Source organism: Onychomys torridus, chromosome 14 (genome assembly GCF_903995425.1).
Source record: "Onychomys torridus chromosome 14, mOncTor1.1, whole genome shotgun sequence".
Classification (NCBI taxonomy): Eukaryota; Metazoa; Chordata; class Mammalia; order Rodentia; family Cricetidae; genus Onychomys; species Onychomys torridus.
Genome location: NC_050456.1, coordinates 77874744 through 77891138, shown reverse-complemented (window position 1 = coordinate 77891138; position 16395 = coordinate 77874744). Strand labels below are relative to the sequence as shown.

Below are 16395 nucleotides of genomic sequence, written 5' to 3'. Positions count from 1 at the left end.
CCCGGCAACAGACCTTATAGTATGGAGAGAGCTTCATGGCAGACACGCTGTTGATGTGCTCCTTGACCTTGTTGAAGAGGTCATCCCAGCCTCGGATCAGGCGGCATTTGTTCTGATAGTTGACTAAGTCCAGTTCGTATGTATTCCACACTTCCCGTATCTGAGTGGAGCCAGGAAGAGGCCATTACCAGCACAAATCAGCACTCAGCATTTGTAGGCACCAAACATTGGGGACAGAGATACACAGATGACAACGCCTCATTTTACAGTCAGCTCCATAAACAGCCCAATGCCCACTCCCCTCACTTGCCTGCTTCAAAAACTCCTCCAAAGCCATCTCCCCTTGTGCCACTAGCAGTACGTCCTTGACAACAGCTTCATTCTTCTGCAGGTCAACATCCCAGATCTGGCCCAGGGTCAGCTCCGAAACCACCCAGTTCACATGGAGCCTCTTCATCAGCTGTTTCCAGTGACGGTCTTTAAGTGCCTCCGACTTCAGTTCAATCACCAGCATGTTTATCTGTGCAGGGCAGACAGGGTGTGAGCAGTGGCCTCTGAAAAGACACCCAGCACCCCAGGGACAGTCACCTACCTTCATGTAGCCTTTCAGCAGCCTCTGAACAAACTCATAGGAGGCGTACTGCCGAAGCCGTGCAGGGAAGTTCTTCAGCTGGTTCAAGAGGCCATCTAGGTTTTGTCGAAGCTGTCAGGAGACACAAGAGAATAGAGTCTCTCTCACACCCACACCCACACAAACATCAACAACACTGTATGGCTTCTTTTTCTTTTTCTTTTTTTTTAAATTTCCTTCTGAGGGCTGGAGAGATGGCCCAGTGGTAAGAGCACTGTCTGCTCTTCCAGAGGTCCTGAGTTCAATTCCCAGCAACCACATGGTGGCTCACAACCACCTGCAATTAGATCTGGTGCCCTCTTCTGGCCTGCAAGGACACATGCAGGCAGAACACTGTATACATAATAAATAAAAAAAAAATCTAAAAAAAAAAAATCTTTAAAAAAAATTATTTTTCCTTCTGAGACATGGTCTCATGTGTCCAAGCTAGCCTTGAACTTACAAAGGCCCACCTGACTCCACCAGCCGGAGTTCTGGGGACTGAGTCTAAGGTTTTGTGCAGGCTGGGTGAGCACTCTACCTACTGAGTTGCAAGCTTTTGAATGGCTCTACGACAAGGTTCACATCAGTCTGGATGAATCACATAAATAACACGTAAGGACATAAGTGACAGCTTGTGAACTTGCAAAGTTCTTTCTGTGACTGCTAATAAGTAGACAGACTCAGACATCCACCTTCAACAAGTTACCTTACGAGGCTGAACTGAGACCCATGGTTGCTCCTTCATTTGATCAATTTGTTCCCAGACCTTAGAAAGTTCTGACCAAACACCTTTGAGGTCCTGTAATTCCTCCAAGGCCACCTGTGATTGAGAACAGCAAGGTAGTTAAACTGGGACATTAGAGCAGCTTACAAATTAGCAACAAAAAGAAAAACCACTTTAGCATCTGCCAGGGCCCTTAGGATGACCAGGACGGTGGTAGAGCCTGGTGGTTCTCCAGACTTTCCACTCACAGGTCCTTACCTGCACACGCTCTTCACTGCCACTGAGGAGTCCCGTGTCTGTCAGTTCCAGTGCTTCCTTGGCCTTTGCACATTTCTCTCTGTCATCTTTCAGCCGGCCGAACTTCCCTTCGTATATGGTCAGGGCCTGAAGAGCCTCCTCAGGGCGCAGATTGCCCTGGAAAAGCCAGAGCACAGAGTGGCAGTTCTGTCCCAGGAGAGGGGGCCCTGGGGCTTAAAGATAGTGGAGGGCCAACAGTGACAAGACAGGAGCCACATCTCCCCATGACGTGTGCAGCCAGCAGCTGCCTCGTGAAGCTGGAGCTGTTTGGGGAACAAATTCTAAATTCTGAGCATGTCCAAGGGCAGTTTAAAAACAGTAGAACAAGTTTTAATCATTTAAAAACACCTCCTGGGGGGCTGGAGGGACAGCTCAGTGGTTAAGAGCACTGGCTGCTCTCTTCCAAAGGACCTGGGTTCGAGTCCTAGCTCCAAAACGGCAGCTCACAACTGTCTCTGACTCCAGTTCCAAGGGCTCTGACACCCTCTTCTGGCCTCCAGAGGCACTGCATACACACGGTGCACAGACATTAGATACACAAGTACCGATAACTGACTTAAGTGACTATCCTCCGGGTAAACGAACGACCACCCTGGCTGTCACTCTTACTTTCTACAAATACTCAGGGCATCCACACACTAGGTAAGATCTCTCCCGGTTGTATTTCCAGCGTCTCATTTCTACTGCTATTGCTTTTATCTTGCTATGCTGCCCTAAACTCACACACTCAATGATCCTTCTGCCTCAAGCTACATGACTGGCTGCCAGCCCAGCCTTTTAATTACAGAAGGGCAATCTCATCTGTAGTGCTGAAAGCTAAGCCCAGCGTGGCTTCTCATCTCTGACAGCAATAACCCACGCCATGCTGCGGGCTGGCAGGTTAGCAGCTCACCGTGACAGGTTTGGTCTTCTCCCAGTCTGTCAACAGATCGGTGGTGCGGCTTTCCACAGCTCGGTCCTCCTGCACAATCTTCATTTGCAGGTTTGCCACCTGTTGCTGAATGGCAGAGTCCTTCCGGCGCATGATGTCATTGAAGGCCCCCCACTCACCCTCGATGTTGTCAATGTACAGCCAAGAAGGTGGGAACTGGAACCTCTGTTTTTCCAGCAGACGCTGCCCATTGCGGTAGAGCTTTGAGAGTTAGAAGATCATTTGTTTTTGTCTTCTATAACCACAGGAGAACTACTGCCCAAGTCCAACAAGAGAGAACACCCCACCCCACCCCGCCCAGAACACACAGATCAAGGCATCTGCTCTTCCACAACTGTCCCCACCAGATTACTGTGGTCAGAGTGATAGTACAGAGCCTGGAGTGGCCCGCCAGTTACTATACCTAACCCCTGCGCTGTGCCTCATTCCTTACCCTAAATTATAAGAGAACATTCCACTCCCACGTTCTTGAAAACAGTGAGAGGTTTAAACAGACAGTGCCTCTCAAACCTAACTGTGCATGACAATCACCCAGAACCTTTCAAGTGCAGACTCCTAGACTCCCATGTGCAGTGTTTGCACACTTTTTTCTTCACATGCATTTAATGTGTGTGTGGCGGGGGACACATGCGTCGCAGCATGTGTGCAGAAGGCAGAGGACAACTTGTGGAAGTCGGCTCTCTCCTTTCACCACATGTCTAGGGAAAATTCAGGTCATCAGGCTTGGCAGCAGGCACCTTTACCCACTCAGTCACGTCTCTGCTCCCAGCAGCCTCTTCTCTGAGACCAGATCTTGTTATGAAGACCAATCTGGCCTAAACTGACAATCCTCCTGCCTAAGCCTCCCAGAATGCTGGACTACAGGTGTGTGCCATCACACCAGGCTTGCCACAGTGCATTCTAACAAGCACATCCGGTGGTCATGGTGGCTTATGGCCACACTGGAAGAAATGCTGAGTCCCTCAGGGTTTCCTCAGAACGTAAGATATTAACAGCTCATCACGGGTCAAACGTGAAAACTCACTTCAACTTGCTTCTCAAACTGCTTGATCTTCCGTTTGAGAGACTGCACATAGGTGATAAAGGTCACTGCGTCAGAGGTACTGGCCGTGTCCACAGAGTGCTGCTCCAGCTCTTGGCGAGACTGTTGGAGAGAAGGCTGTATTTTACCACAGGGCCAGGCTTAACCTGTAGCTGCCAGTTCCCTGGGCAACATCCCCACTCCTCACCTTTGAGATCTGGGAATGGAATTCCGTCATGTTGGACCCCAGCATCTGTCCGAATTTGCTGAGCACCTCCTTATGCCAGGAGTCATACTTCAAGTTCACCTTGGACTGGACCTGGAGGGGAGCAACACACACAGCGCTTTGTCACTTCTCTCTTGGGTGTGTTTAAGCTCCAACGCAGAGCCGAACACCAGTACAGCTTTTCTAGTCTCCGGACACCGTTCGAGAACAAGCCACGCTCACCTTGCCATAATCTATCACCACGGGGCCAAACTCTTTCTTGGTCTCTGCGTTGTCGAAGGTCCCCCTGGCTTTCCTTATCTGGACCAGGAGAGCCTGCCACTTGTTGAGGTCTTCCCCAAGCCTGTTGTAGATGTTCTCCGCCTGCATGTCCCATAAGCACTGGTACTGAAGCCAGACCTGCAAATAAGGACATGCCTGATTCCAGCTGCTGTTCTGTAGACCACTAGCATACTAGCAACATTATGCTACAGTCCAGATTCACATTTTCATGCCATTAGAAAACCTCACTTCAGTCTCAGAGCTCATACAGCAAAAGGAGAAAATTCACTCTGCTTGAAAACCATAGTTAAGACCCCATATGATTTATCCTACCATTCACTCTTGGCTTTAAAATAAGCAAATCATGGGGTGTGGTGGTGCATACCTTTAACCCTAGACTATAAGGCAGAGACAGGTGAACTCTGAGTTCAAGGTAAATCTGGTCTACATAGTTAGTTCCAGACCAGCCCAAGCTACATATGGTAAGACGCAGCCAGGTGTGGGAACACACGTGTAATTGCAGCTCTCAGGAGACAAAAGAATCCCAGGGTCTAGGTCAGTCTGGTCGACAAAGCAAGTAACTCCAGGGCAGCCAGGGCTAGAATAAGGAGTAAGACCCTTCCTCCAAATAAATGAACACATAGAAGATAGACAATAAATAAATAAAGTAAGTGTTGTGCCCATTGGCAACATACTACCTATTAAGACCTATTAGCTTCCCAGTATTTTTTCCTTCTTTCTTCCTTTTTTGGTGGTGCTGGGGATTGAACCCAGGGCCTCTAGCTACACCCCAGCCCTTCTCTCATCCTCTTGCATGTCTAGAATAGAGTATCCATTGCATTTGGAGGGAGGAATCAAGAGCATCTTACCTTAACATACTGCTCAACTTCAGTCACAATGCCCATGACCGCAGAGTACGACTCTTCCAGAGCGACGGGGCCATCGGGCATGCGTGTCAATGCATTCCGATAGAACTTCTCTTCCTCAGTCAATTCATAATGCACGCCCACCTGACCAACAAGAGCAGGATACGAATGTTAAACAGTGTACACAATGCCAATCTCAGTCACCTCTATTTACTAAAAATGACTAAAGTCACCATCAAAAGATTATCTTTTAAGAGATAATATTCACTTTCCCTAGGCACAAGTAACAAGAAGCCTGGTTATATTTAACTTGCTAAACCAATAGAGGGAACACTAGAGTAACCACAAGCTGGAAAGCATGGAGACATTAATGCACAGGGTAAAGAATGCAAGCAGCCCTTGGTTCATCTGAACTGCCTGAGCACCTCCTACATGTTAGGCCTGTCTCAGTACAATGAGCAGATGCTCCCACTCCATGGAGTCAGACTCTATAGGAGGAAGGAGACAAAGAACACCATGTACAGAGTGTCAGATGGGAAGCAAGTCCGTGCAGAATGAGTAGGAGAGAGCTAAGGAGGACAGGGCTGGGACAGAGACTGATCATGTTTTACTTATTTTTGTAGTACAGGGATTGATGCCAGACTGACCAGTGTCAGTCTGCACGGTTGAGGGCCAGCAGCAGCTCAGCAAGGCCCGAGCAGTGCCAGGAGGGGAGAAGCAGAAATTAAGGTCAGAAAGGCAAAAAGGTAACTATGGGCCCAACAAGCACCAGGACTGCAGCTTTCCATAAGAGAGGCGGCAGGCTGTGAGAGCAGCGAAGGCAGGCAGGTTCACTCCGTAAGTGAAGACGAGTTTTAGGGAGCAGAGGCAGAGAGAATGGTAGGCGGAAACATTAGTAACCCAAGAAGATGGTGGCACCTTGGATAGGGTGGGGACAGTGACTGTGGTGAAAGAGACCAGGGTGAACTTTAGACAGTGATGACAGACGTCACGGCTAACACATGGTTTCTGGACTGGGTGGAAAGAAGGCTCAGAGAGGAAGGAGGAGTACAGCAAGAAGGGCACCAAGTCATGGCTATGGGACAGTGTGGTGATATTTTATTTGTGCTCTAATAAATAAAGCTTGCCTGGAGATCAGAGGAAAAAGATAGCCATTATATTAAACAGAAGTCAGGCAATGGCAGCACACACCTTTAATCTTACCACTTGCCTGGCAGGCAGGCATCTGTCTGGATCTCTATGAGTTCAAGGTCACACTGGGGAACCGAGTCAGGTATGAAAACACACACCTTTAATCCCAGCACCAACCTTAGAGGTCTGGAGGTCTGTACAGATAGGAAGTGACAGAGCTGGGCAGAAAGAGGAAATAATGTAGCTGGGCTGAGAGAGCAAATGAGAGAACAGAACAGAAAGGCATATAGGTGTGGGTAGACAGGAGTAGGTCTCTTTGGAAGCTGTGGAGTTGGTGAGGTGAGGTTAGCTGTGGCTTTCCCTATTTCCCTGATCTCTCAGGTTTTCACCCTTATATTTGGCTCTGTGTTTTTATTTAATAAGACCATTTAGAAATTCATCTACAGGACAGAACAGAGATGGAAAGCAGCAACTGCAAAGATGGGCCTGGGCTCCAGGGTAAGGTCAGGTTGCATGTGAATGTGGAGATGGCTGTGTCAGAGCAGAGCTGGCGGAAGGGTGCACAAGCACCTGAGTATTAGAGTCCAGGAACAGACAAGCTTGTATTTGTCCCATGTGGAGAGAAACAAGACAATGCAAAGCCGTAAACACAGAATAAGACAAGGAGGATCACAAAAATGACAATGGAGATAGATGCCTGGGACAGAAACCAAAATTCATAGCATGGTTTTGATTAGCTGAGCAAAACATACAAGAGGGACCAGGGAGATGGCTCAGTAGGCACCTGATGCCAAGCCCATGTCTTGAGTTCAATTCCCAGAATGAACCTACAAGGTGGAAGGAGATATCTGACCTGCAAGTTGTTCTCTGACCTTCACTTTCTGTGATAGGTGAAAAAGTGTGTGTATGTACAAACATACCCAAATAACTGTAATTAAAACAACAATAACAAAAACAAATAAACCCGAGAAGACTGACATTTATGCTCAAAGTCACGGGGAAAAAAAGGTGTTGTGGGGTTGGAAAGATGGCCTGGTAGTTCTGAGCACTGGCTACTCTTCCAGAGGACCCAGGTTCAACTCCTAGCACCCATGTGGCAGCTCAAGACTGTCCATAACTCCAGTTCCAGGGGTTCTAATACCCTCATACAGACATACAAGCAGGAAAAAAAAGACACATAAAATAAAAATTAAATTGAAAAAAAATAATCAACTGTTTGTTTATTTATTTAAATTGTAAAGGGTGTGGTTGTAGCATAATTACTAAGTTCTAGAACAGACTGCACGGCAGAGCTGTGGAATCTGGCTAGAATTATGGACAAAAAGGTCTTTCAGGTTTTCCTCTGGCCCTACAAGTATACCAGGAAGACTGTAATCTAAGATTTGCTTTAAACTTGTCATTGGTGGGAGCTACAAATGAAGTGAGACCAGCTGCGTGCTGATAAATAAGGCTGCAGGCAGCGGCTCATGGTTCCCACTTCTGCACGTGCTTGAAAATTTCTCTAAAGTAGGAGCTGGGTGTGGACATCCCAGTATTCAGGAGGCTGAGGCTGGTGGTCAGCTAGGACTATACAGTGAGACCCGATGTCCAAAACCAAACAAAACAGCAATGGGTTAGGGAGGAAAACAGGAAGACTGGGATTATCAAAGGAGTTTGTGGGCCAGGCATAGTGACAGGTGCCTTTAACACCAGAGCTCAGGAGCCAGAGCCAGAAGAATCTAGATGAGTTTGAGGCCAGCCAGGTCTACAGAGTGAGTTTTAGAACAGCCAAGGCTACACAGAGAAACCCTGTTTGAAAAAAACCAACAACAATTAAAAAAAACAAACAAAACTAAAACCCACAAAGAAGCTCATGGAGGAAACTTTGAGGAGACTGCAAATACCAAGCTTTCACTTAGGACACGGGACCTGTACATGAAAAGACATGTACAGGGCTTGTTTAAGGACACATCCTGAGAAGTAGCATCCAAGTCCAGGTGAGACCTGGTCAGAGGGCACGTGCTGGGAGCCCCTGGATGCTCACCTGGTACCTCTGACTCTGGATCCTGGGCAGGGACAGCACGACCATCTTCCAGGCGAACATCTCCTGATAAAGCTTGTACCTGCACTCTTCGATGGGTGGGTTCAAATAGATCACCTGGTTTGTTATTCTGAGCTCATGAACAACGTTCTGTTAAAAAAAAAAAACCAAGGTTTTGTTTTTACTCAGCAACGTATTTTAATAAAATGATTTTGATTCTTAACAACCTTCTTTGCCTAAATCATGACGTCTTTGGTTAGAACCACAAAGTCTGTCACTCTATCAGATGCACTCCTGGACTATTTCACATTCGTCCCTCTAAGATCACAAGAGGCTGGGGACAGGTACTGCTTCATCTGCTCTAGTTGCCCTGTTGCCTGTGCTGGAATCCACGTGCTCAATAAAATGTCCTCATGGCCCGAAAACCAAGCATCACTGAAGCAGCCGGGAGATGGGCACTGCTGCCAACCACATAGCGGATGATCTGATCTCCACTGTCTGTGCTACCGCAAGTCAGTACTTCAGGCGAGTTCAGAATTCCAACTTTATCTCCACTGGCTAATGAATTTATTAAGTTAGACACACTTGTGGTTTCGCTGGGATACAGTATTTTAAAAAGCATGTTTATAAGATGGTTCAGCTGTTAAAGGTGACTGTTGCTAAGCCTTGACAACTGAGTTTGACCCTAGGCCCACACGGAAGGAGGAGAGAACTGACTCCCCACTAGGCATCCTCTGATTTTCAAAAGCAGACCATGGTACACATGCTCCTTCCCCAAGCAAATAAATGTCATTAAAAATTTACCTAAAGAATGCTTTAGGAACAAAGATCTACAGTACTAAAAAGTTAAGAAATGTAAACATTCAAGAAGAAAGAGGGAATGTAGTGGTGCACATCCTTAATCCCAGCACTCACAAAACAGAGGCAGGTAGATGTTTGTGAGTTCAAGCCACCCTGGAATACAGAGTGAGTTGCAGGACAACCAAGTCCAGAGAGACCCTGTCTCCAAAAAAAAAAAAAAAAAGTAAAGGAAAAGAAAGACCAAAAAAAAAAAAAAACCAAACAAAAATCCCAACAAACCAAAAAACCAAACGACAGGCTTGAGTGGGCTCACCAGTGACACAATCCCATCCACACGTTAAGCAGGAAGTGCCATCAAACTTATATGAGCTCTATCAAAAAATAAATAAATAAATAAATAAAGGAGGAGGCTGGAGAGATAACTCAGTGGTTAAGAGCACTGACTGCTCTTCCGGAGGACCTGGGTTCAAGTCCCAGCACCCACATGGCATCTCATAACTGTAACTCAAGATCTGACATCCTTACAGTCATACAGGTAGCAAAACACCAATGCAAATAAAATAAAAATAAATAAATTATATCAATCAATCAATAAAGTCTTTTGCCCTAAAAAAAAAAAGAGACAGACAGATAGACGAAGGGCCAGGAGAGCTGGCACAAGCAGTTAAGACCACACACATCCTGACCGTCTAGAGGACCCCAGTTCAGTTCCTAGCACCCACATCAGGCAGCGATGAGCTGTAATTCCAGCTCCAGGCAATCTGACACCTTCTTCTGGCCTCTGCAAGCACATGGCACACATGCACAAAAACATAAACATGAATGAAAATAAAATGTTTTTTAAAAAAATGGAAAAAAAGAGCTTGTAGTCTAAGGAAGTACCAATGGCTTCTCTCAGATCAAGGTTCATTAGGTTTCCATGCTGTGAGCCAAATGTGTAGGTAAATAAACACAAAGAATGTAAACAGGAAACAAGTACAGGGTGTATGGATCACTGCCAAGCAGACACCTTTGGGAGCACACAGTTCCTGCTAACACAATGCAGAGCCTTCAGCCTACTGCCCAGCATGGGGCTGCTCTGCTGCTGGCCTGGACTCAGACAACTTGTTACATGCTGTTATTGAAATAGTCTATCACCTAGATACTGGGCAAGAATTCCCTCATGTATGTTTCCTAAATCAGACTTTGAGCTCTTTATATATGTTTTGAAATTATTTTAAACTGATAGGAGATTGCAAAGAAAGTACAAAGTGTTTCAGCAGCTCCACTGACACTGATACAGCCTGGCTCATCCTGCACTTGAATTTAGCTGTCCTACATTCGCAACCCTTTCCAACCCAAGGTACTGCCTATTTTCCACGACCCTGACACTTCAGGAGCGCTCTGGTCAGATGCTATGCAGATTGACCATCAGTTTCTCTCATAAGTTTTCTGGAGAGAAAGCAGGTGTGAAGTGCCCTTCCCATCACGTGTCATTATAAGCCCGTAGTAACACCCACATGATCGGTGCTGCTGTCAGGCTTTTCCAGTGTAAGATGACTTCTTCGTATGCCCTACAGCCCCCAGGCCCGGTGCCAGGAATCCAACCTAGGATTCCCAAATTCTAAACAAGCGCTCTAACACTGAGCTATATCCCTAGACCTTGTCCTCACAGGCACCTTTTTTTTGAGACTGGGTCTCACTTATAGCCTAGGCCAACCTTGAACTTGTGATCCTCTTGCCTTATTTTCTAGAGGTCCTTCCCAGGGGGAGGAACTTGTTTTGCTTACACCCAGGTAAGGGCCAATGGAAATGCTCACTTTGATCTTTGGCTCTCCACCAGGCTTGTGACTGACTTGTGGAGCGTCTGTGTCCATGTCAACTTCTGCTTTATCTTCCGCTTGTCCAAGCAGAACCTGGGTCCAAGCTCTGAGGCCAGCTTGCAGACGAACACCCAGAATCCTCTCAATCTACAGAGAAAGCACAGTCACTGAGTGGCTGCTTTGCAGATGAGCTCACAGAGCACGAGAACGAGACGGTGGCAGGTGTGTCAAAGGCGGGTTGGCAACTGCCATCCTGTCTCCCTGCCGTCCCATCCGCAGCCTCATCTCAGCTGCATTCTCACCTTTGGGACTTGTGATCACCCGTCCCCGGCTCCTAAGTGACAAGGAGACAACGCCATGTTGCAGAGGCAGTTACATTTTTGGTGGCTATTATTTATGATGGAAAACTTACCAAGTGCGATTTTGTGGGGCTTGGAGGTAGTTAGCTTTAGAGGTGAAACTAGAAACAGTGACTTGGACATCAAGCCATTTCCCTTCAACAAGTAGAAGGAAGCCTTCTCACTGTCCAGAATGAGGCAAATTTCTGTGTGACACACAGGACCTCTGTATGTCTTTGCCACCAGTGTGCCCTAGGCCATACAACACCGAAGGAATGTGAGGGCTGAGGGCCATCCACAGCATCTGTGGGCTGTTAACTTTTCTTCCTACCATATCCTCTGTGTGGAAACCATTTTAAATTTAAGGAGAGAACCAGCCACGTTCAATCTGTAACCTCTGCTATGGCCTCTCCAAATGCAGCAGTAAGAAAAGCCACTCAGCCCTGGCCTCACCCTTGCACAGATTTAGGAATCTGGTGTGGAGAGGGCAGTTGTCAGAGGAGGATGCCTGGAGGGCTAGGGGCTGCAGAGTGGATCAATGGTGAGAAAGGCACTGGACTCCATCACCACCATCACCCACAAAAGGAAACCACGGAAATCCTAGGACCAGGAAAGAGAGACCAACAGGAAGCTGGCACATACCCAGCAAAAGGAGGGGCTCTCCTTTGAGCCTCACTCCCTGCTTCCAGCTGAGAACTGCAGGGGCAGTGCATACAGCATTCTGCTGGGGCATTGGTTGAGGGATTCTGGAGGACCAGCCAAGTGACTATCTAAGGAAATGCTTTGCAGACAACTAAAGGCCGCATCTCATGGGGCCCGTGCCTGCGGGGACAGCAGAAAGGAAAAGCGCTCTGGCCACCCCGCCATACCTCCATGTCCAGCTTGTTGACCCAGATGGGCAGATTGGAGTAGGAATGCAGGTTTAGGTCATCCACTGCTTTCTGAACTCTGTTTAAGATTTCGGAGAAGGTCTTGTGATCATACATGCAGGTTTCCAAGGAACGGACTTCCAGGTCTATTTTTTCCTCGATTATCAGGAGATCGTCCACCTGGAGGAGGTGTGTTTGGCATTAAAACATCCACTTGCTCTATGACTTTTACTCCTGTTCTCATGAAGAACTCTGCTTACTCAGGGCAGAGAAGTCCCTCCGTAAACAGCTAGCCCTAGGTGCTGGCGTGAGGATGCGGCTCCCCCTGCATGGCCTGGAGAGGACAGGACGGCCAGGAACACCACCAGTGTCTTTCCCTCTGCCCTGCTCAGGGAACAAGCACTCCTACAGGTCTGGAGATACCTCTCCCTCTAGGTGTATCAGCACATGCCTATGGGTCCCCCATGTCCTTCTCTATCTAGATTTCTCAGCGTTCCTCGCCAGCATCCCCGAAGCCCCAGGAAATGTCTCTCCTCCCAAGCTCCAGTGGCTTTAGCTTCCATCTTACAGACTGCTGGGGAGAACTAGTGTTCCCTGACTTAGCAACTAGACCCACCACACATGCTGAAGGGTCAAATTAAGTCACCTTCTCCTGGAAGTTGAACACCGTCTCTGCCAGGCGCTGCACGTAGGGGTCGAGTTTGTAGGACTCCCACACCAAGGCAATGCCTTCTGCGATCAAGGCCTGCACCTCCTTTTTCAAGCCGGCCACCAAGAGTGAGATGGTGTTGCGCTCCTCCACCTTCTCGCAGGTACGTTCGTAAGTGCGGACACTTTCAATCAGTGAGATGGCAAATGGGTACAGTTGGTTGGCTTGGTGAGCCTTGTTCACAATTGCAAGTGGCACACGGAAGCCAAGCCACTTGAGGTTTCGCACTTCTTTGGACAGAGTTATGATCTCTGGAAGGAAGTTCACCTTCAGCTTGAGCACATTCCCAGTGCGCCCCCGTACACGAGCACTCTCAATGGTGAAGATGCGCCCTGAGACACCAAGGTTGCGCTGCTGAACCTTCCTTGCCCAGTCATCAAAGATCTCCTGGGTGTTGAGCTTCATTCGAAAGCTGTCTCCATCCTGCTTCAGCTTCTGCCCTTCCACGTGGTTCTCCCAGCCTTTGCCCAGGACATCTTCCACTCGCTTCATGTAGGCAGTGAGCTGTCTGTCAATCTGTTTAGCCCAGATGATAGACCCTGACACAGGAGGCAAGTCACGGACATGACTCATCTTACAAGCTTGGCTTTGAGGGTACTGGACCTTGAACTTGTCATGCAGAGACTCGATGTCATCTTTTACACGCTGGATCAGCTGGGTCTGGTATTCACGGATGGCCCCTCGGATGTGTGGGCGGACGAACAGTGCATTGAACCTGGAGAAAATCCTAAACATCTCGTTGGCATTCTTGGCTGTGCCGAGCTGATCTCGAAGGCGGGCAGTGATGCGGGTCTCCACACGGTCGATCCTCTCATCGTATCTCTTCATGGCAGCCTCCCAAGCCTCTGTACCTTCTTTGGAAACATCCAGCCCATCCACTTCCTTGACATTCTCATAGGCCAGGTTCACCTCCTCAATAGCATTGGCATCTGCAGCATCAAAGAGGACTTCAGCCACCTTCATGTCTTGGGGTTCAGGTGCCTCTCCTTGGTTCTGTTGTGCAACCGCTGTGACCTAAAAGAAAGATTTAGTACAAAGATATTTGCAAAAGAGGTTAATTCTGCCACTGCAGAGCACAGGGTTACGATGCAGCAGTGTGGCCTTTTAAACCTTCCTTACTTGATAGTCACAATCCAACCATGACCGTGCCATACGGTCTCCTGGCACACTTTTGTCTTTCCTCTAGTTTTTCAGAAAGGAAAGAATAACTGGTGAAAAAGAAGAGGGAATGCAAAGAGAAGAGCATACAGGACTACGGTGTCATTTGGCAACACGGCACCTGATGACTTTAATCCCTAGGATGGAACAAGACAAAAAAAAAATAATAATAATAATAAAAACAGAACAAAATATCTACCCCAAAAATGGACAAAGAAAAAAGGAAGCACTGAATTATTTTAATTAAGTTCAGAGATAAACAATCATTTCTCCTAATTTATGGGCAAGGACTCTGTCAAAGTCACACTACAATCTAAAGCCCAGGGTGTCTAGCTCTAGGGCTCTCAAGGTGAAGGGCAGAAGGGATGGGTGGAGCATGGTAGGGGAGCTGGGACCTCACCCGTTGGCCAGTACTCTGCTCTGCACTGCACCCCATGCTGAGGACACTAAGTATTTGGATACCCAGAACAACATAACGTAGCATCACAAGATCTCAAACACGACAAGGGATGAAAGAAAAACTAAAGAGAACACTAAGTATGAAGTAGTTAGTTCTTTAAGAGTGAACTAGGTATCAGAGCACAGAGTACCATTTTTTAGTAAAAGGGGGGACTTGTAGGGTCCTGGCCCCCGTTTTGAGTAACTATTGCCTTGCTTGATGACCTTGACCTTGATATCCTCCCTATGCTAAATCCCTGCGAGATTCCACCCTCCTGAATACTTAAGGGAAGTTCCTTGTTCCTTGTCTGTGTATCCTCCATATTGGGTGTTAACAGCTTAGATTCAAGATTGTAAAACATCGGATGCCCTCCGGGGTTCTCCCATTGTGCTGTAAACCTGTATTTAAGACCTCCTACCTCCTTCAATAAATGGCATTCCGCATTCAAAAAAAAAAAAAAAAAAGGAAAGAAAGAAATTGAAGACAGTGATGTTCTAAAAAAAGAAGTGAAGAAGTGGTGATGGTGTCATGGGCCTATGAGGATGCTGGACTAACAAATTGTGCAAACAGGAAAATTGTACACTATGCAAATTATCTGTCAATAAAGAGCTTATAAAAAGAAGAAAGAAGAAGCGTAGAGCACACGAACGTCTGTAACAGGCACACCTGTGGCCTCAGGACCCTGACAATGACAGCTCTCAGCTGCTCATGCTGGCGTCGGAACTTTCTCATCTGGTCAAGGCGCGCCTGAAGCTTCCTGTGAGCAGGGTTGATGCGCCACACCATCTTCAGGTTCTCTTCCCTCTTCCTCTTGACAATGTCTCTCAACAGCACCTGGAGCTTCTCATACTCATCATCCCACGTCTGGAAGACTTCGAAGCAAGCCACCATGACCTATGGTGAAACGTGGGAGATGGACTTGTCATTATGTCACATCATCTCACTGATTCAGGGTGGTTTTCTAAGAACTAAGACTTACTTTTTCAAATTCTTCATAAGCTACATGCATCAGCTTCCTAGTGCCCAAGACTTTGAGCAGCTGAGAACTCAAGTCTCTGGAAATTGCCTCCACAAGACGCAGTGCCCGCTGAATGGGGTATTTTGTGTTTCGGATCTTTCTCAGATGTGTGAAAATTGCAACAAGTGCCTGCCTTATTTTGTCCAGCTCAGTGGCAGAGAGCAAGTCATTTAGAGGGAAATCTTTCATCAGAGGATTGTAGTCATTCACTGTTTCCAACGCCTGCTTGAGACCTGGATTGACAGAAAGGGTTAATGGCTTTTGTGGAAAGTAATAAAGTCAAGAAAACTACATTTTAACTATGGAATGCATTTTGATGTTATAAATGCTTTAGTTACAGAAAAATCATTCATTTGAAAAAACAAAAAAAAAACCTAACAGCCGTAACGTGGCCTCAGTTTTGCTTTTCTTAAGAGCAGATATTGGTTGAGAGACAATGCTGTAGTTAAGAGCACTGGCTGCTCTTGCAGAGGACCTGGGCTTGGTTCCCAGCACCCACAGGACCCAAAAGCCTCTTCTGGCCTCGGTGGGCACTGTGTACACACATGATGCACACATACATACACACATCTACCCAATGCTTACCTTAAAAATGGATGGTAGCCAGCCTTGCACCCCAACACTTGCTGGAGGCAACTGCACAGCTTAACTACACATTCTGCTTTAGTATTGTCTACATGTTTTACCATAATAATTCAGTTTAGAGAAACTTGAACGTCAGCCTTGAGAACACTCACTAATGATTGAATTTAAAGGTGTCATTATGAACATAGACTCACAGGAAAAACTGGCTTTTGGTCTACCTCTTCCTTGGACTAAGATTTTTAAAAAGTATTAGGGAAGAAAGATCCAAAGCAAGGTGAGGGGTACTCCTGTTACCCCAGTCCTGGGGAATGCAGACAGGATGGCCAGGAGTTCAAGATCATCCTTGGCTATATACCAAGTCTGAGGCCAGTCTAGGCTACATGACTACATAAAAACCCATCTTTGGTGAATGCCAGTTAACATTCGTAAGGTGGTCATGGTAGCCTGAAGAGCTCTACTTGAGATTTCCTTACTTAAAATGCTGAGTACCATGTTTTGTTGGCAGGAAATAAATGGGCCTTAATTACTTGATCTTTGTGGCTATGGAGCTCATAGAAATGCTTTACAAACAGACACTGGCCAAACA

At 47.0% G+C, this 16395-nt stretch overlaps 1 protein-coding gene across 2 annotated transcripts in view; it reads right to left on the bottom strand.

The window, feature by feature from the left end:
- Dync1h1 (dynein cytoplasmic 1 heavy chain 1) overlaps window positions 1-16395 on the bottom strand; it is a 69793-nt gene that overhangs the window by 39070 nt on the left and 14328 nt on the right. For both annotated transcript variants that reach the window (XM_036205996.1, XM_036205997.1), the window contains exons 6-21: window positions 15186-15457; window positions 14873-15100; window positions 12547-13623; window positions 11901-12080; window positions 10691-10840; window positions 8094-8240; window positions 4943-5083; window positions 4035-4211; window positions 3795-3905; window positions 3590-3709; window positions 2527-2766; window positions 1596-1751; window positions 1320-1433; window positions 593-703; window positions 311-520; window positions 14-160 (exon numbers count right to left, since the gene is read on the bottom strand). In XM_036205996.1, coding sequence (XP_036061889.1) covers window positions 14-160; window positions 311-520; window positions 593-703; window positions 1320-1433; window positions 1596-1751; window positions 2527-2766; window positions 3590-3709; window positions 3795-3905; window positions 4035-4211; window positions 4943-5083; window positions 8094-8240; window positions 10691-10840; window positions 11901-12080; window positions 12547-13623; window positions 14873-15100; window positions 15186-15457 — 3581 coding nt within the window. The remainder of the gene's footprint in view (window positions 1-13; window positions 161-310; window positions 521-592; window positions 704-1319; window positions 1434-1595; window positions 1752-2526; window positions 2767-3589; window positions 3710-3794; window positions 3906-4034; window positions 4212-4942; window positions 5084-8093; window positions 8241-10690; window positions 10841-11900; window positions 12081-12546; window positions 13624-14872; window positions 15101-15185; window positions 15458-16395) is intronic.